The sequence below is a fragment of the Euprymna scolopes genome, chromosome 14, assembly GCF_053919585.1.
Source record: "Euprymna scolopes isolate OS-2025 chromosome 14, ASM5391958v1, whole genome shotgun sequence".
Classification (NCBI taxonomy): domain Eukaryota; kingdom Metazoa; phylum Mollusca; class Cephalopoda; order Sepiida; family Sepiolidae; genus Euprymna; species Euprymna scolopes.
Genome location: NC_136495.1, coordinates 3463542 through 3485264, shown reverse-complemented (window position 1 = coordinate 3485264; position 21723 = coordinate 3463542). Strand labels below are relative to the sequence as shown.

General features: G+C 37.4%; 1 protein-coding gene across 1 annotated transcript in view; it reads left to right on the top strand.

The window, feature by feature from the left end:
* Window positions 1-225: 225 nt before the first annotated feature.
* The window catches only part of LOC145292845 (cGMP-dependent protein kinase 1-like), a 736944-nt gene continuing 715446 nt past the window's right edge, over window positions 226-21723 (top strand). Inside the window, exon 1 of the mRNA XM_080138892.1 lies at window positions 226-2160. Coding sequence (XP_079995018.1) covers window positions 1748-2160 — 413 coding nt within the window. The 5' untranslated portion in view covers window positions 226-1747. The remainder of the gene's footprint in view (window positions 2161-21723) is intronic.

The window sequence follows — 21723 nt, the reverse complement described above, 5'->3', positions numbered from 1 at the left end:
AACAACAACAACAATAATAATAATAATAATAATAATAATAATAATAATAATAATAATAATAATAATAATAATAATAATGTCTCTACCGAACCACAGTTACCTAAACTCCACCAGGTCGACACTAGTTTCAATAAACGACAAAGAGAAACTGACTGTGCGTTCTAAGTCAGCACAGTTCCTTAAACCGTCCGACGCTCACTTGGCTTCTTTCGTCAATTGTCACGGTGCGACGGACACCTCAACAATTCAACCTGACGCCACCTCCAACGCCAGGGGCAAGAGCAATAACATTAGTACCACTAGCAGTTGCAGCACTAGTAGTTCGAGAGCGATTAATGCTTCTAGTAAGAGCGTGATCAGCAATACAGCAGGATCAGGTCTGCCCTCTCCTCCTGTAACATCAGTGTCATCATCATCATCAGCCTCATCACTAACAACATCATCACCATCATCATCGTCGTCGTCGTTGTCGTCGACATCAACGTGTGGAGGAAACATTTCCATCGCCGTTCCTCCTTTCCCCACCACGACCACCGCCGCATCCGCCGCCGATGCGAGTAACTCTATTACTACTACAACTACTACTACCGCTTCTCTTGCAACAGCAACGACTTCAACCTACAAAACCGCAGTCGCTGATTCAGTTATTAGGCAGGATGAGGACACCTACGCGGACGATGTTTACACCACTGCCATCAGTCATACGTCGAGTAGCTCCGTGAAAAGAAACCTAGACGCAGATTGTACTCAATGGAATCATATTATTCGCGCTGACAGTGTCCTTAATGAAAAGACTTGCTGTGTTACCTCGCCTACAACGCAAGAGTTTGTCGATCTTAATCGGCGTGGAAGTACTCAAAGTAACAGTCCCAAGCGTAGCAGTACGTGCAGTACATGCACATTCAGCTGTAGCTGCAGTTGCAACAGCAGCTGCACTAGTAAATGCTACTGCAGCTGTACTCGCAGTGGAAGTTGTGTAAGCTCGAGTTATTCGCATTCCACGAAAAAGAAATCGTCGCAAACAAGCGGTCGGAAAAACGACGTAACTAACATCAAGGAATCGCAGAACTGCAACCAAAAAAGTAACGTTACAGAGTTCGATTTAATAGCAAAAGCTAAAACCGACTGCGTCGAACCGAAAGAGTCACTGTTGACATCGTCCACTCCACCAGCTGATAGCGGCTACTGTTCATGCTGTTTCGGCAAGAACTCCCCCACTACCCACGCTGAGACACCTGTCTCATTTAATGCCCCTTCCTCCATCAGCACTGCTTCCCTGACATCTCGCGCACAGAACGCTAGACCGACAAGTGTATCAAATTGCGACACTAAAGTCACGCACGGAGAGATACTAGTGTCAGCCACAAAGATACCACGGACACCTTTATATTCATCTGGGGCGACACCGTCGTCAGACTCACCGAAAAGGACAACAGTTGTCAACACAGGCAAGATAGGGCTCGGCAAGGGTCTGTTGACGTCCAAGCCAGTCCAGTTTGCAGCTCGCCAAACTGGGCTTCAGGCTTCTCCCGCGAAATCGGCCCCAAGCAACGGTACCCCCGATGGCAGGAAAAAGAATACTGTCCAAAGCACACCCTCTTCCTCACCGAGCAAACATCGTAACCACAAACTCTGTTTTCCGAAACCAATACAACAAACACGACAACAGAAAAGTTGTGTCGGTATAACTCGCCGTGGATCCAATGTTTCGAACGTTTCAAGGAGCGGAGGGTGGAAATTTAACAAAATGGGCAACGGGTCGAGTCACGGGGGCGGCGGACATGTTGTCATCGACGGTGAGTCGCTGGAGGTGAGTCGCATCAAAACCCTCATTCCGGAGATGAGGCGCGAACTGAGGAAAAAGGAGTCGATGATCGCCCGGTACGAGGCTGAGTTACACGACAAGATCAGGGAGTTGAAAGAAAGAACAGCTGATATCCAGAGGCTGCGTGGGGAGGTACACAAGTTGAGATCGGTGCTCCAGTTGAAAGTCTGCAACGAGGAAGGAAGACCAGATATACTGGCGACAATTCAGGAGACTTTACCAAATAACAATGCCGGTGACCAGCGATTAAAACGACAGGGGGTCTCTGGAGAAAGTTACAATAACTCGGCTGGGTTCTCTTCCATCGAACTGAAACATCACGAGAAGGACTTCAGGTAAGAACGGTTTTTTATTTGTTGTTTTTTTTTATTTGTTTTATACACACCTTTCATTTGCGTACCTGGGGTTATCACGTGACTTATAATAATTCATGGTAAACAAGATTAGATGATGAGTTCATAGTAAAATATGGATGACTTAAACATGGTCGCTAAAAATTAAAAAAAAAAGATTTTTAGATGAGAACCCAGAGGCGATTATCTCAGCGTTTGTAAACAAAAGTGTAGTTTGACATGAGAAGCTCTCTGACACAATTTTCATATTCAACTCTGAAATACCAAAATTTCTGGAAAAATTAAAATATAACATCAAATGCGACACAATGTTCGATAGCTATATTTATCGATGAAAGTGCATACTCGTGTAATTAAACGCACGCAACACTATGCGTAACATCTCTGACAATAGCTATTTATGTGTTTTAATCACACACACACATATATATATGTGTGTGTGTGTATGAGTGTTTGTGTGTGTGTGTGTGTGTGTGTGTAGAGTATTTTTTAAAGGCAGCGAACTTTAAACTGACAAGTCTGTTTACTTTTCCATGCATATTTAGAAACTATTGGTTATTTTTCGTTGCCGTCAGCTTAGTTTGGCGATTCATTAGGTTGTGTAAGCGTCACAAGGCCACATGCGCTAACACTGCTATTCGATTAATTTATATAGACAAACATTTGAGGAACGGATAATTTCTTGGTGTGCACTTGTAAATTGGGTAACACATTCGTAAAATGTAACCTCATTAGATTTTTTCATTAAGAATATGCAAACTTCCATGTCTATACTGATAAATTAGACACAATAGACTACGTGAAAACGGAAACTGACACGCTTTTGCCGGAGTACAGCTTTATTTAAATTATAAAGAGTAAAATTAATCTTTGTAATGAACCGAATATTTCTATAAAAAATACACGTGGACACATTCATATATGTGGGTGTGCCCACGTGGTTAAAAAGGATGCATTTGTATTGTTTTCATATAAAAGTGCTTAATAAAAAATAGAAGTGTTTATTAGGTAGAAAAAATTTTATATTTACACAAATATTTTTAGCTGCACTTTTGCGAACATGTTTCGCAACATTTTAGCATCAATTTGGAAGATTGGTCTGACGATGTGTAGTTGTGTTACGCTTTTGATAGAAGTATGTTTACAGATGTGTAAGCAATATATATATATATATATATATATATATATAAATTTTTCTATACATATAAATAATAAACATATATATATAATTATATATATAAATTTTTCTATATATATATATAAATAATAAATATATATATATATATTTAATTTATTTATACAAACTTGATGGCTACATATGTGCATACATGATTCTGTAATCACCCGTCATTGGGGGAAAATATTCTGGTAATGGGTTAAAATTTATATAATTTTACCTATTTACAAGGGAATAGATCCTTAACAGGAACGGCGTGGGGAATAGAAAAAAAAAAGAAATATATAAATTTTTTGTAGGTAACTAACTCATTTCGCGTTAAAGATTTTACATAATGAAATGTAAACATTAAAGCATTACTATATAAGTAAGTTAAATTATATTCTGTTCGTATAATCGCACGTTGCAAGTAATTTTCTGTCCATAATACAAAGTTATCGATAAAAAACGTTCACAGAAAATATTATGTATTTACTTCATTCGTATATAACTGTGATACAGCAAAACAGCACGTATGTGAAAGGTATTATACACACACACAAGTATATATATATATATATATATATATAGTCATATCGTTACTAAAACATGATAGGAAAAAAAACATGGAGTTTACCTAACACTGCGGAAGCATATCGAACACTGTATGAACTTCATATATTTTACGTTGCTTTGTTCCGTTTCAGAGATTTGAATTATTAAGAGAGTGTGTGTGGGGAGGGGGTTGAATTCAGTCTGATGACCGCAATACAAGAACTTTTCAGTCAACCTGTGTTGTCGATCACTTGTTTACACTCTTCAAAGGTTATTGAACCTATTACTATATTCCTCAATATATTAAAACATCTTATGAAGGATTGGTATTATCTACCCTGCGGACTAAGTTTCCGGTTTTTGCTAGGAAACAAAAGTATTGATGAACGATTATGCTGCTGTATAATAATCACTTAAAAAATATGTGTTCATTGCATATGCAAATGAAGACCTTGTTTGTTTCTCTTGTTCGAAAACCTCATGGCACAATTTACGTATGTGTGCGTTGCTACATATATTTAAATTAGCATAAACACTTTTTTTTTACGTTGTTAACATTGAAATGTAATTTAAATTACGATTAAATGAACTAACAAATACATAAATTATTAGAAAAAAATCACAAACAAAACAAATCATTGGATAATTTAAAGTATATGCCAGGGTAAAAAGAATAGTCGCCCGTTAACTCCTCAATTCATTTATTTATCTATGTATCATTTTGATAAATATATATATATATATACATGTGTGTGGGGGGTGTTTGTTTGTTTAAAGAGAGAGAAAGATTAATAACAAGACAGAAATATAGAAACAGAGATAGATACGCTAAATTTATTATTGCATATTTAAACCTACTTATATCTACCCAACGTAATCATAGTATTAAGGGAGACATTGATTAAGTCACCTGATGATGGCTTCTAGTTTTAACCGTTTGTTCGACACATTATCGTGCCCAGTGTCGCGACCATGTAAATTTGATTATATTAATAAAAATATATCTCGCTCCCTTTTTATTTAGCATTAAATTCATGTTGATACTCTTGAATACCCGTAACCTGCTCAATATAAAAATAAATACATATATATATATATATATATATATGTATATATATATATATTCTCTCTAATTACATTCAACTGGAATGCATTAGAAAGACAAACTGCATACTTAATATGACTAAATATACGTTCATGACTGAATCTTCTATCTCTCCGTTCCAGATACTGGCGGTATGAGATAAAAAAAAACAATCTCTCTTATATACGTGAGTCAAATTAAAGATGCGACATTAAATCCCCCCAGAAAAATGTCATAAGTCAACATCCACCGGCGTCAGTTGTTTACAAATGCAATTAATGTCAATAAAGCAATAGGTTAGATTTATTGATTTCAGGATGGTGACAGAGATATGGATGACAAAATGCGCTCCGGAACTTTATGACTCAGGCATCAAGAAGAGGTTGGCAAAAGTGCATTGAGAATGGTAGTGAATATTTAGAAAAATATTTTAGAGCAGAAAGTCGCGCGTTTGTATGGTACTACACCCGTATTTGTAGCTCTTCCACATTTTAGTTTTAGAGTGAAAAAATAGGTTCTACATTGTGAGAAAACACACGCACAGACACTCACACACACAAATACATATAAACCTATATACATGTATATATATATATTTATAGATTTATGTGGAATGTGAAGTTTGTTTATTTTTTCAATTAAATTTCACTATTTATTCATACCAATCAATGAAGCTCAATGTAATTACAGAGCATATATCAATAACATTAATAAATCTATATTCAAAATTCAAAGATGTTTACAATCCTATAATTTATACCCTTAAGTTCGATGACATGCATAATTCTTTACACCATCTGTTTCGTAGCACAAGATCATTCAGATATATTAACTAAGTTGTATTTTGCGCCACAGAATAGATGCTGTCAGAATAAATTGTAGAATGTTCAACATCTGTAAATTTGGAATATAAACATTTGTCATTTATTTGCTACATCTCTCTTTCTCTTTCTCTCTCTCTTTCTCTCTCTCTCTCTCTCTATATATATATATATATATATTTATATAATTATTCAGAATAATGAAATACAATAAATCTACTGGTGTGTAAATCCAGTGATTATCGGTCTTACAAAATATTATTGGTTGTAATATGTTATATAAGACTATCCCAGCTAAATAAAATTGCTCAATATACTAGATAGAGCAAATAAATCATAATTTAGGAATTTAAAATTTGTGATTTGAAAAAGTTAAATTTCAAATATAGAAATGTTATTGGATGCAAGACAATTAATACAGTATAGTAAAATATGTTACTATATTTTATTATACTGTATTCTTTGTCTTGCATCCAATAAAATTTCTATACCTGAAATTTAACTTCATCAAATCACAAATTTTAAATTCCTAAATTATTATATATACATATATATACATAATAATACTTTATATATATATATATATATATATATATATATATATATATATATATATATATATTTATATATAATTAGATTATTGAAAATTATATTCCGGCAAAATTAAGAAATAAAAGGAAACAGAAGGAATTCTGTGTTCACCAACATTTCGTCTTTATTTCGAGAGAGGAACTCTCGAAATAAACACGAAACGTTGATGAACACATAACTCTGTCTGTTCGTCTTTCTTTCTTAAATATATATACACTAGCGTCCAAAGCTAAAGGACAAAATTTTAATACCTAATATTTCTTTGAAATAACAACTTTGAAGAGCTGAAATTTTGACAACTGGAAGTCGTTATCATCTATAATAAAGTATTAAAATTTGAATCATTTGCAAAGGATAGAAAAAAATTATAGCAATTTTTAAAATTATTTTCAAAATAGGAACGTCTAAAAGTAAGGGACAAAATTGAGAAAAACACTGTAAACAGCGAAAAAACAATAAAAAGACATGTACAATCAATAGTTAGTACATCTGCACATTTTCGGCTACGAGAACGAATCAGTTCTTGACAATCCTCGATACTAACTTTAGACAATTCTACTTGAAGCCTAACACACACATTCTTTCTGTCAGTAGGCTTTCTTTCCATAACGTTCACTCCTAAGGTCTTCAAAAGTATTTCCATTTGATTTAAGTCAGGACTTTGCGGTGGCCAATCCATAAATTCGAAATCTTGCTCGCTAAGGTAACTCATTACCACCTTTGCCTTGTGACATAGGGCATCACCCTGCATAAAGATAGCCCTATCGAAACCTGAATTCTGAATGATTGGCACAACATGATCTTGAACAATGTTTTATAGATCTGCGCATTTACACGAATTTGTAACCGAACAAGAAGCGTTGTACCTTGGCTAGAAAACATTCCAAATACGATGACGCTTCCGCCTCAAAACTTGATAGTTTTCTGAGTACACTTGGCACTTAATCTTTCACCAATACGTCTCTTCACATTGTTTTCGAAATAAATAAAACTTGCTTTAATCACTGAAAAATACTTTTGCCCAATTTTCATATGTCCAAATTACTTGTTTACAAACTCTAATCTCTTCTTCTTATTCTTCGAACTAACAAGTGATTTCTTCCCTGGAGTTCGATTAAACAACCCTATTTCTTGTAGTCGTCTAGAAACCGTCTGTCTTGACACATTAAGTAGTATGAGGTAGTATTCATATCTCTTTTAATGTATGTGCAAGACTTAAAACGGTCCTTTAATGTCATACGCTGCATTATTCGATCTTCTCTTGCCGAAGATTTGCGGGGTCTGCCGGTTTTAAAAGCACTATTTTGACAGTATCATTGTAGGATTAAACAACTCTGTCTATAACCTACTTGTTATATTTCACTTTCTCTGAAATGTCTCTAATGGTGTGTTTTTCCTTGTGTAGCTTCATAATACCTTGTCTCACAGAGTAATCAAGTTTTTAGCGTTTTGCCATGTACCCGGCTGATGCAACGTTTACAAATGACTAAGTAAGACTTATTCTTTAGAGGAAATCAAAATATTTGAATATAGCATACTGTTTACATTGTTTTTCTCAATTTTGTCCCTTACTTTTGGACGTTCCTACTTTAAAAATAAATAAATAATTGTTATAATTCTTTTTCTATCGTTTGCAAATGATTCACATTGTAGTATGGGATTATGGATCATAATGACTACCAGTTGTCAAAATTTCAGCTTTTCACACTTGTTTACATCTAACAAATATTAGGTTTTAAAATTTTGTCCCTTAGTTTTGGGCGCTACTATATATATATATATATATATATATATATATATATATATATATATATATATATATATATTTGCATATGTCGAACTTATTACTTTTGCATAAGAAAATCTTCAAACAGTGCTTAATTAAGATATCTCTGATAGTGTATATTGTTAAATTATATATGTATAAATCGCTATCAATATTATGTACTAGCCTGGATACCCAGCGTTGCCCGGGTGTTTGTAGGCGTGTGTTGAGCAAAAAAAAAAGTGGCTATAGGCAGGCAGACTCAAACCTGTACTACGAAGGAAGTAAAGAAATTTAAAAAATGTGAAGTCTTTGCTGTTGCGGCCATCGCCAGACCGGAAGTGACGAATGCTTGAAATAAGGTTAGTCAATCGAAAAGAGTGTATGACTTTCGAAAATATAGTCGAAAAAAGCGACCCCTCCCTGTAGAAAAGTGCCCAGTTGAGGGTAAAGAAATTAATGTTTTACGCGAATTGTTCGATATTTGTGTTCAAGGGTCGGGCTTCAAACCGTTTTCAGTCCCGTAAAAATCTGTTGCCTTTATCGAAAGATTTAGCCAAACATAAAAACATACATACATTTAAAAAGACAGGTGTGATGTATATTATAGAAGAAGATAATATAAATTATATGTTATAGATGGTATATACATAGATGTGAATGTATTCATCCCTTGTTTTATTTTACTTCAGTCGAAGTTCTCAGAAATCAAGGGGCCCACAACCAGGGGCTAACACTTGAACTCTATATGAGATCCATAGATATTCGAGTGTTCCATTAAAGTTCTTTATCTCTCAATCATTGAGTTAGTAAAGAATTGAGAACATAATTTTCCTCTCCCCAATTAACCATTTTTATACGTTGTAGTATATCTTTCATGTTAGTCTCATGGTCTTACTGGATTCCAGGACAAGAATTTATCTAGTCTGGTGGAGTATCCAGCTTCGTTCTATTACTTGAGGTAATTTCACTTGGAGAGGGTACACCATTCCTCGGAAAAGCTGTGGAGTATCTGTAGTGAGGAGATCTTATTTGGGCTGCGAATATTATGTGATTTTGAATATTTGGTCAGGGTTTACTTCTATGGAAAAAGTATCCTCATGCCAGCTGTAGTGAGGCGATCTTATTTGGGCTGCGAATACTATGTGATTTTGAATATTTGGTTAGGGTTTACTTCTATGGAAAAAGTATCCTCATGCCAGCTGTAGTGAGGCGATCTTATTTGGGCTGCGAATACTATGTGATTTTGAATATTTGGTCAGGGTTTACTTCTATGGAAAAAGTATCCTCATGCCAGCTGTAGTGAGGCGATCTTATTTGGGCTGCGAATACTATGTGATTTTGAATATTTGGTTAGGGTTTACTTCTATGGAAAAAGTATCCTCATGCCAGCTGTAGTGAGGCGATCTTATTTGGGCTGCGAATACTATGTGATTTTGAATATTTGGTTAGGGTTTACTTCTATGGAAAAAGTATCCTCATGCCAGCTGTAGTGAGGCGATCTTATTTGGGCTGCGAATACTATGTGATTTTGAATATTTGGTTAGGGTTTACTTCTATGGAAAAAGTATCCTCATGCCAGCTGTAGTGAGGCGATCTTATTTGGGCTGCGAATACTATGTGATTTTGAATATTTGGTTAGGGTTTACTTCTATGGAAAAAGTATCCTCATGCCAGCTGTAGTGAGGCGATCTTATTTGGGCTGCGAATACTATGTGATTTTGAATATTTGGTTAGGGTTTACTTCTATGGAAAAAGTATCCTCATGCCAGCTGTAGTGAGGCGATCTTATTTGGGCTGCGAATACTATGTGATTTTGAATATTTGGTTAGGGTTTACTTCTATGGAAAAAGTATCCTCATGCCAGCTGTAGTGAGGCGATCTTATTTGGGCTGCGAATACTATGTGATTTTGAATATTTGGTTAGGGTTTACTTCTATGGAAAAAGTATCCTCATGCCAGCTGTAGTGAGGCGATCTTATTTGGGCTGCGAATACTATGTGATTTTGAATATTTGGTCAGGGTTTACTTCTATGGAAAAAGTATCCTCATGCCAGCTGTAGTGAGGCGATCTTATTTGGGCTGCGAATACTATGTGATTTTGAATATTTGGTTAGGGTTTACTTCTATGGAAAAAGTATCCTCATGCCAGCTGTAGTGAGGCGATCTTATTTGGGCTGCGAATACTATGTGATTTTGAATATTTGGTTAGGGTTTACTTCTATGGAAAAAGTATCCTCATGCCAGCTGTAGTGAGGCGATCTTATTTGGGCTGCGAATACTATGTGATTTTGAATATTTGGTCAGGGTTTACTTCTATGGAAAAAGTATCCTCATGCCAGCTGTAGTGAGGCGATCTTATTTGGGCTGCGAATACTATGTGATTTTGAATATTTGGTTAGGGTTTACTTCTATGGAAAAAGTATCCTCATGCCAGCTGTAGTGAGGCGATCTTATTTAGGCTGCGAATACTATGTGATTTTGAATATTTGGTTAGGGTTTACTTCTATGGAAAAAGTATCCTCATGCCAGCTGTAGTGAGGCGATCTTATTTGGGCTGCGAATACTATGTGATTTTGAATATTTGGTCAGGGTTTACTTCTATGGAAAAAGTATCCTCATGCCAGCTGTAGTGAGGCGATCTTATTTGGGCTGCGAATACTATGTGATTTTGAATATTTGGTTAGGGTTTACTTCTATGGAAAAAGTATCCTCATGCCAGCTGTAGTGAGGCGATCTTATTTGGGCTGCGAATACTATGTGATTTTGAATATTTGGTCAGGGTTTACTTCTATGGAAAAAGTATCCTCATGCCAGCTGTAGTGAGGCGATCTTATTTGGGCTGCGAATACTATGTGATTTTGAATATTTGGTTAGGGTTTACTTCTATGGAAAAAGTATCCTCATGCCAGCTGTAGTGAGGCGATCTTATTTGGGCTGCGAATACTATGTGATTTTGAATATTTGGTTAGGGTTTACTTCTATGGAAAAAGTATCCTCATGCCAGCTGTAGTGAGGCGATCTTATTTGGGCTGCGAATACTATGTGATTTTGAATATTTGGTTAGGGTTTACTTCTATGGAAAAAGTATCCTCATGCCAGCTGTAGTGAGGCGATCTTATTTGGGCTGCGAATACTATGTGATTTTGAATATTTGGTCAGGGTTTACTTCTATGGAAAAAGTATCCTCATGCCAGCTGTAGTGAGGCGATCTTATTTGGGCTGCGAATACTATGTGATTTTGAATATTTGGTTAGGGTTTACTTCTATGGAAAAAGTATCCTCATGCCAGCTGTAGTGAGGCGATCTTATTTGGGCTGCGAATACTATGTGATTTTGAATATTTGGTCAGGGTTTACTTCTATGGAAAAAGTATCCTCATGCCAGCTGTAGTGAGGCGATCTTATTTGGGCTGCGAATACTATGTGATTTTGAATATTTGGTTAGGGTTTACTTCTATGGAAAAAGTATCCTCATGCCAGCTGTAGTGAGGCGATCTTATTTGGGCTGCGAATACTATGTGATTTTGAATATTTGGTCAGGGTTTACTTCTATGGAAAAAGTATCCTCATGCCAGCTGTAGTGAGGCGATCTTATTTGGGCTGCGAATACTATGTGATTTTGAATATTTGGTCAGGGTTTACTTCTATGGAAAAAGTATCCTCATGCCAGCTGTAGTGAGGCGATCTTATTTGGGCTGCGAATACTATGTGATTTTGAATATTTGGTCAGGGTTTACTTCTATGGAAAAAGTATCCTCATGCCAGCTGTAGTGAGGCGATCTTATTTGGGCTGCGAATACTATGTGATTTTGAATATTTGGTCAGGGTTTACTTCTATGGAAAAAGTATCCTCATGCCAGCTGTAGTGAGGCGATCTTATTTGGGCTGCGAATACTATGTGATTTTGAATATTTGGTCAGGGTTTACTTCTATGGAAAAAGTATCCTCATGCCAGCTGTAGTGAGGCGATCTTATTTGGGCTGCGAATACTATGTGATTTTGAATATTTGGTCAGGGTTTACTTCTATGGAAAAAGTATCCTCATGCCAGCTGTAGTGAGGCGATCTTATTTGGGCTGCGAATACTATGTGATTTTGAATATTTGGTCAGGGTTTACTTCTATGGAAAAAGTATCCTCATGCCAGCTGTAGTGAGGCGATCTTATTTGGGCTGCGAATACTATGTGATTTTGAATATTTGGTCAGGGTTTACTTCTATGGAAAAAGTATCCTCATGCCAGCTGTAGTGAGGCGATCTTATTTGGGCTGCGAATACTATGTGATTTTGAATATTTGGTCAGGGTTTACTTCTATGGAAAAAGTATCCTCATGCCAGCTGTAGTGAGGCGATCTTATTTGGGCTGCGAATACTATGTGATTTTGAATATTTGGTTAGGGTTTACTTCTATGGAAAAAGTATCCTCATGCCAGCTGTAGTGAGGCGATCTTATTTGGGCTGCGAATACTATGTGATTTTGAATATTTGGTCAGGGTTTACTTCTATGGAAAAAGTATCCTCATGCCAGCTGTAGTGAGGCGATCTTATTTGGGCTGCGAATACTATGTGATTTTGAATATTTGGTTAGGGTTTACTTCTATGGAAAAAGTATCCTCATGCCAGCTGTAGTGAGGCGATCTTATTTGGGCTGCGAATACTATGTGATTTTGAATATTTGGTTAGGGTTTACTTCTATGGAAAAAGTATCCTCATGCCAGCTGTAGTGAGGCGATCTTATTTGGGCTGCGAATACTATGTGATTTTGAATATTTGGTCAGGGTTTACTTCTATGGAAAAAGTATCCTCATGCCAGCTGTAGTGAGGCGATCTTATTTGGGCTGCGAATACTATGTGATTTTGAATATTTGGTTAGGGTTTACTTCTATGGAAAAAGTATCCTCATGCCAGCTGTAGTGAGGCGATCTTATTTGGGCTGCGAATACTATGTGATTTTGAATATTTGGTTAGGGTTTACTTCTATGGAAAAAGTATCCTCATGCCAGCTGTAGTGAGGCGATCTTATTTGGGCTGCGAATACTATGTGATTTTGAATATTTGGTCAGGGTTTACTTCTATGGAAAAAGTATCCTCATGCCAGCTGTAGTGAGGCGATCTTATTTGGGCTGCGAATACTATGTGATTTTGAATATTTGGTTAGGGTTTACTTCTATGGAAAAAGTATCCTCATGCCAGCTGTAGTGAGGCGATCTTATTTGGGCTGCGAATACTATGTGATTTTGAATATTTGGTTAGGGTTTACTTCTATGGAAAAAGTATCCTCATGCCAGCTGTAGTGAGGCGATCTTATTTGGGCTGCGAATACTATGTGATTTTGAATATTTGGTTAGGGTTTACTTCTATGGAAAAAGTATCCTCATGCCAGCTGTAGTGAGGCGATCTTATTTGGGCTGCGAATACTATGTGATTTTGAATATTTGGTCAGGGTTTACTTCTATGGAAAAAGTATCCTCATGCCAGCTGTAGTGAGGCGATCTTATTTGGGCTGCGAATACTATGTGATTTTGAATATTTGGTTAGGGTTTACTTCTATGGAAAAAGTATCCTCATGCCAGCTGTAGTGAGGCGATCTTATTTGGGCTGCGAATACTATGTGATTTTGAATATTTGGTCAGGGTTTACTTCTATGGAAAAAGTATCCTCATGCCAGCTGTAGTGAGGCGATCTTATTTGGGCTGCGAATACTATGTGATTTTGAATATTTGGTTAGGGTTTACTTCTATGGAAAAAGTATCCTCATGCCAGCTGTAGTGAGGCGATCTTATTTGGGCTGCGAATACTATGTGATTTTGAATATTTGGTCAGGGTTTACTTCTATGGAAAAAGTATCCTCATGCCAGCTGTAGTGAGGCGATCTTATTTGGGCTGCGAATACTATGTGATTTTGAATATTTGGTCAGGGTTTACTTCTATGGAAAAAGTATCCTCATGCCAGCTGTAGTGAGGCGATCTTATTTGGGCTGCGAATACTATGTGATTTTGAATATTTGGTCAGGGTTTACTTCTATGGAAAAAGTATCCTCATGCCAGCTGTAGTGAGGCGATCTTATTTGGGCTGCGAATACTATGTGATTTTGAATATTTGGTCAGGGTTTACTTCTATGGAAAAAGTATCCTCATGCCAGCTGTAGTGAGGCGATCTTATTTGGGCTGCGAATACTATGTGATTTTGAATATTTGGTCAGGGTTTACTTCTATGGAAAAAGTATCCTCATGCCAGCTGTAGTGAGGCGATCTTATTTGGGCTGCGAATACTATGTGATTTTGAATATTTGGTCAGGGTTTACTTCTATGGAAAAAGTATCCTCATGCCAGCTGTAGTGAGGCGATCTTATTTGGGCTGCGAATACTATGTGATTTTGAATATTTGGTCAGGGTTTACTTCTATGGAAAAAGTATCCTCATGCCAGCTGTAGTGAGGCGATCTTATTTGGGCTGCGAATACTATGTGATTTTGAATATTTGGTCAGGGTTTACTTCTATGGAAAAAGTATCCTCATGCCAGCTGTAGTGAGGCGATCTTATTTGGGCTGCGAATACTATGTGATTTTGAATATTTGGTCAGGGTTTACTTCTATGGAAAAAGTATCCTCATGCCAGCTGTAGTGAGGCGATCTTATTTGGGCTGCGAATACTATGTGATTTTGAATATTTGGTTAGGGTTTACTTCTATGGAAAAAGTATCCTCATGCCAGCTGTAGTGAGGCGATCTTATTTGGGCTGCGAATACTATGTGATTTTGAATATTTGGTCAGGGTTTACTTCTATGGAAAAAGTATCCTCATGCCAGCTGTAGTGAGGCGATCTTATTTGGGCTGCGAATACTATGTGATTTTGAATATTTGGTTAGGGTTTACTTCTATGGAAAAAGTATCCTCATGCCAGCTGTAGTGAGGCGATCTTATTTGGGCTGCGAATACTATGTGATTTTGAATATTTGGTTAGGGTTTACTTCTATGGAAAAAGTATCCTCATGCCAGCTGTAGTGAGGCGATCTTATTTGGGCTGCGAATACTATGTGATTTTGAATATTTGGTCAGGGTTTACTTCTATGGAAAAAGTATCCTCATGCCAGCTGTAGTGAGGCGATCTTATTTGGGCTGCGAATACTATGTGATTTTGAATATTTGGTTAGGGTTTACTTCTATGGAAAAAGTATCCTCATGCCAGCTGTAGTGAGGCGATCTTATTTGGGCTGCGAATACTATGTGATTTTGAATATTTGGTTAGGGTTTACTTCTATGGAAAAAGTATCCTCATGCCAGCTGTAGTGAGGCGATCTTATTTGGGCTGCGAATACTATGTGATTTTGAATATTTGGTCAGGGTTTACTTCTATGGAAAAAGTATCCTCATGCCAGCTGTAGTGAGGCGATCTTATTTGGGCTGCGAATACTATGTGATTTTGAATATTTGGTTAGGGTTTACTTCTATGGAAAAAGTATCCTCATGCCAGCTGTAGTGAGGCGATCTTATTTGGGCTGCGAATACTATGTGATTTTGAATATTTGGTTAGGGTTTACTTCTATGGAAAAAGTATCCTCATGCCAGCTGTAGTGAGGCGATCTTATTTGGGCTGCGAATACTATGTGATTTTGAATATTTGGTTAGGGTTTACTTCTATGGAAAAAGTATCCTCATGCCAGCTGTAGTGAGGCGATCTTATTTGGGCTGCGAATACTATGTGATTTTGAATATTTGGTCAGGGTTTACTTCTATGGAAAAAGTATCCTCATGCCAGCTGTAGTGAGGCGATCTTATTTGGGCTGCGAATACTATGTGATTTTGAATATTTGGTTAGGGTTTACTTCTATGGAAAAAGTATCCTCATGCCAGCTGTAGTGAGGCGATCTTATTTGGGCTGCGAATACTATGTGATTTTGAATATTTGGTCAGGGTTTACTTCTATGGAAAAAGTATCCTCATGCCAGCTGTAGTGAGGCGATCTTATTTGGGCTGCGAATACTATGTGATTTTGAATATTTGGTTAGGGTTTACTTCTATGGAAAAAGTATCCTCATGCCAGCTGTAGTGAGGCGATCTTATTTGGGCTGCGAATACTATGTGATTTTGAATATTTGGTCAGGGTTTACTTCTATGGAAAAAGTATCCTCATGCCAGCTGTAGTGAGGCGATCTTATTTGGGCTGCGAATACTATGTGATTTTGAATATTTGGTTAGGGTTTACTTCTATGGAAAAAGTATCCTCATGCCAGCTGTAGTGAGGCGATCTTATTTGGGCTGCGAATACTATGTGATTTTGAATAGTTGGTCAGGGTTTACTTCTATGGAAAAAGTATCCTCATGCCAGCTGTAGTGAGGCGATCTTATTTGGGCTGCGAATACTATGTGATTTTGAATATTTGGTCAGGGTTTACTTCTATGGAAAAAGTATCCTCATGCCAGCTGTAGTGAGGCGATCTTATTTGGGCTGCGAATACTATGTGATTTTGAATATTTGGTCAGGGTTTACTTCTATGGAAAAAGTATCCTCATGCCAGCTGTAGTGAGGCGATCTTATTTGGGCTGCGAATACTATGTGATTTTGAATATTTGGTCAGGGTTTACTTCTATGGAAAAAGTATCCTCATGCCAGCTGTAGTGAGTCGATCTTATTTGGGCTGCGAATACTATGTGATTTTGAATATTTGGTCAGGGTTTACTTCTATGGAAAAAGTATCCTCATGCCAGCTGTAGTGAGGCGATCTTATTTGGGCTGCGAATACTATGTGATTTTGAATATTTGGTTAGGGTTTACTTCTATGGAAAAAGTATCCTCATGCCAGCTGTAGTGAGGCGATCTTATTTGGGCTGCGAATACTATGTGATTTTGAATATTTGGTTAGGGTTTACTTCTATGGAAAAAGTATCCTCATGCCAGCTGTAGTGAGGCGATCTTATTTGGGCTGCGAATACTATGTGATTTTGAATATTTGGTCAGGGTTTACTTCTATGGAAAAAGTATCCTCATGCCAGCTGTAGTGAGGCGATCTTATTTGGGCTGCGAATACTATGTGATTTTGAATATTTGGTTAGGGTTTACTTCTATGGAAAAAGTATCCTCATGCCAGCTGTAGTGAGGCGATCTTATTTGGGCTGCGAATACTATGTGATTTTGAATATTTGGTCAGGGTTTACTTCTATGGAAAAAGTATCCTCATGCCAGCTGTAGTGAGGCGATCTTATTTGGGCTGCGAATACTATGTGATTTTGAATATTTGGTCAGGGTTTACTTCTATGGAAAAAGTATCCTCATGCCAGCTGTAGTGAGGCGATCTTATTTGGGCTGCGAATACTATGTGATTTTGAATATTTGGTCAGGGTTTACTTCTATGGAAAAAGTATCCTCATGCCAGCTGTAGTGAGGCGATCTTATTTGGGCTGCGAATACTATGTGATTTTGAATATTTGGTCAGGGTTTACTTCTATGGAAAAAGTATCCTCATGCCAGCTGTAGTGAGGCGATCTTATTTGGGCTGCGAATACTATGTGATTTTGAATATTTGGTCAGGGTTTACTTCTATGGAAAAAGTATCCTCATGCCAGCTGTAGTGAGGCGATCTTATTTGGGCTGCGAATACTATGTGATTTTGAATATTTGGTCAGGGTTTACTTCTATGGAAAAAGTATCCTCATGCCAGCTGTAGTGAGGCGATCTTATTTGGGCTGCGAATACTATGTGATTTTGAATATTTGGTCAGGGTTTACTTCTATGGAAAAAGTATCCTCATGCCAGCTGTAGTGAGGCGATCTTATTTGGGCTGCGAATACTATGTGATTTTGAATATTTGGTCAGGGTTTACTTCTATGGAAAAAGTATCCTCATGCCAGCTGTAGTGAGGCGATCTTATTTGGGCTGCGAATACTATGTGATTTTGAATATTTGGTCAGGGTTTACTTCTATGGAAAAAGTATCCTCATGCCAGCTGTAGTGAGGCGATCTTATTTGGGCTGCGAATACTATGTGATTTTGAATATTTGGTCAGGGTTTACTTCTATGGAAAAAGTATCCTCATGCCAGCTGTAGTGAGGCGATCTTATTTGGGCTGCGAATACTATGTGATTTTGAATATTTGGTCAGGGTTTACTTCTATGGAAAAAGTATCCTCATGCCAGCTGTAGTGAGGCGATCTTATTTGGGCTGCGAATACTATGTGATTTTGAATATTTGGTCAGGGTTTACTTCTATGGAAAAAGTATCCTCATGCCAGCTGTAGTGAGGCGATCTTATTTGGGCTGCGAATACTATGTGATTTTGAATATTTGGTCAGGGTTTACTTCTATGGAAAAAGTATCCTCATGCCAGCTGTAGTGAGGCGATCTTATTTGGGCTGCGAATACTATGTGATTTTGAATATTTGGTCAGGGTTTACTTCTATGGAAAAAGTATCCTCATGCCAGCTGTAGTGAGGCGATCTTATTTGGGCTGCGAATACTATGTGATTTTGAATATTTGGTCAGGGTTTACTTCTATGGAAAAAGTATCCTCATGCCAGCTGTAGTGAGGCGATCTTATTTGGGCTGCGAATACTATGTGATTTTGAATATTTGGTCAGGGTTTACTTCTATGGAAAAAGTATCCTCATGCCAGCTGTAGTGAGGCGATCTTATTTGGGCTGCGAATACTATGTGATTTTGAATATTTGGTCAGGGTTTACTTCTATGGAAAAAGTATCCTCATGCCAGCTGTAGTGAGGCGATCTTATTTGGGCTGCGAATACTATGTGATTTTGAATATTTGGTTAGGGTTTACTTCTATGGAAAAAGTATCCTCATGCCATCTGTAGTGAGGCGATCTTATTTGGGCTGCGAATACTATGTGATTTTGAATATTTGGTCAGGGTTTACTTCTATGGAAAAAGTATCCTCATGCCAGCTGTAGTGAGGCGATCTTATTTGGGCTGCGAATACTATGTGATTTTGAATATTTGGTCAGGGTTTACTTCTATGGAAAAAGTATCCTCATGCCAGCTGTAGTGAGGCGATCTTATTTGGGCTGCGAATACTATGTGATTTTGAATATTTGGTTAGGGTTTACTTCTATGGAAAAAGTATCCTCATGCCAGCTGTAGTGAGGCGATCTTATTTGGGCTGCGAATACTATGTGATTTTGAATATTTGGTCAGGGTTTACTTCTATGGAAAAAGTATCCTCATGCCAGCTGTAGTGAGGCGATCTTATTTGGGCTGCGAATACTATGTGATTTTGAATATTTGGTTAGGGTTTACTTCTATGGAAAAAGTATCCTCATGCCAGCTGTAGTGAGGCGATCTTATTTGGGCTGCGAATACTATGTGATTTTGAATATTTGGTTAGGGTTTACTTCTATGGAAAAAGTATCCTCATGCCAGCTGTAGTGAGGCGATCTTATTTGGGCTGCGAATACTATGTGATTTTGAATATTTGGTTAGGGTTTACTTCTATGGAAAAAGTATCCTCATGCCAGCTGTAGTGAGGCGATCTTATTTGGGCTGCGAATACTATGTGATTTTGAATATTTGGTCAGGGTTTACTTCTATGGAAAAAGTATCCTCATGCCAGCTGTAGTGAGGCGATCTTATTTGGGCTGCGAATACTATGTGATTTTGAATATTTGGTCAGGGTTTACTTCTTTGGAAAAAGTATCCTCATGCCAGCTGTAGTGAGGCGATCTTATTTGGGCTGCGAATACTATGTGATTTTGAATATTTGGTTAGGGTTTACTTCTATGGAAAAAGTATCCTCATGCCAGCTGTAGTGAGGCGATCTTATTTGGGCTGCGAATACTATGTGATTTTGAATATTTGGTTAGGGTTTACTTCTATGGAAAAAGTATCCTCATGCCAGCTGTAGTGAGGCGATCTTATTTGGGCTGCGAATACTATGTGATTTTGAATATTTGGTTAGGGTTTACTTCTATGGAAAAAGTATCCTCATGCCAGCTGTAGTGAGGCGATCTTATTTGGGCTGCGAATACTATGTGATTTTGAATATTTGGTCAGGGTTTACTTCTATGGAAAAAGTATCCTCATGCCAGCTGTAGTGAGGCGATCTTATTTGGGCTGCGAATACTATGTGATTTTGAATATTTGGTCAGGGTTTACTTCTATGGAAAAAGTATCCTCATGCCAGCTGTAGTGAGGCGATCTTATTTGGGCTGCGAATACTATGTGATTTTGAATATTTGGTTAGGGTTTACTTCTATGGAAAAAGTATCCTCATGCCAGCTGTAGTGAGGCGATCTTATTTGGGCTGCGAATACTATGTGATTTTGAATATTTGGTTAGGGTTTACTTCTATGGAAAAAGTATCCTCATGCCAGCTGTAGTGAGGCGATCTTATTTGGGCTGCGAATACTATGTGATTTTGAATATTTTGTTAGGGTTTACTTCTATGGAAAAAGTATCCTCATGCACGCTGTAGTGAGGCGATCTTATTTGAGCTGCGAATACTATGTGATTTTGAATATTTGGTTAGGGTTTACTTCTATGGAAAAAGTATCCTCATGCCAGCTGTAGTGAGGCGATCTTATTTGGGCTGCGAATACTATGTGATTTTGAATATTTGGTTAGGGTTTACTTCTATGGAAAAAGTATCCTCATGCCAGCTGTAGTGAGGCGATCTTATTTGGGCTGCGAATACTATGTGATTTTGAATATTTGGTTAGGGTTTACTTCTATGGAAAAAGTATCCTCATGCCAGCTGTAGTGAGGCGATCTTATTTGGGCTGCGAATACTATGTGATTTTGAATATTTGGTTAGGGTTTACTTCTATGGAAAAAGTATCCTCATGCCAGCTGTAGTGAGGCGATCTTATTTGGGCTGCGAATACTATGTGATTTTGAATATTTGGTCAGGGTTTACTTCTATGGAAAAAGTATCCTCATGCCAGCTGTAGTGAGGCGATCTTATTTGGGCTGCGAATACTATGTGATTTTGAATATTTGGTTAGGGTTTACTTCTATGGAAAAAGTATCCTCATGCCAGCTGTAGTGAGGCGATCTTATTTGGGCTGCGAATACTATGTGATTTTGAATATTTGGTCAGGGTTTACTTCTATGGAAAAAGTATCCTCATGCCAGCTGTAGTGAGGCGATCTTATTTGGGCTGCGAATACTATGTGATTTTGAATATTTTGTCAGGGTTTACTTCTATGGAAAAAGTATCCTCATGCCAGCTGTAGTGAGGCGATCTTATTTGGGCAGCGAATACTATGTGATTTTGAATATTTGGTCAGGGTTTACTTCTATGGAAAAAGTATCCTCATGCCAGCTGTAGTGAGGCGATCTTATTTGGGCTGCGAATACTATGTGATTTTGAATATTTGGTCAGGGTTTACTTCTATGGAAAAAGTATCCTCATGCCAGCTGTAGTGAGGCGATCTTATTTGGGCTGCGAATACTATGTGATTTTGAATATTTGGTTAGGGTTTACTTCTATGGAAAAAGTATCCTCATGCCAGCTGTAGTGAGGCGATCTTATTTGGGCTGCGAATACTATGTGATTTTGAATATTTGGTCAGGGTTTACTTCTATGGAAAAAGTATCCTCATGCCAGCTGTAGTGAGGCGATCTTATT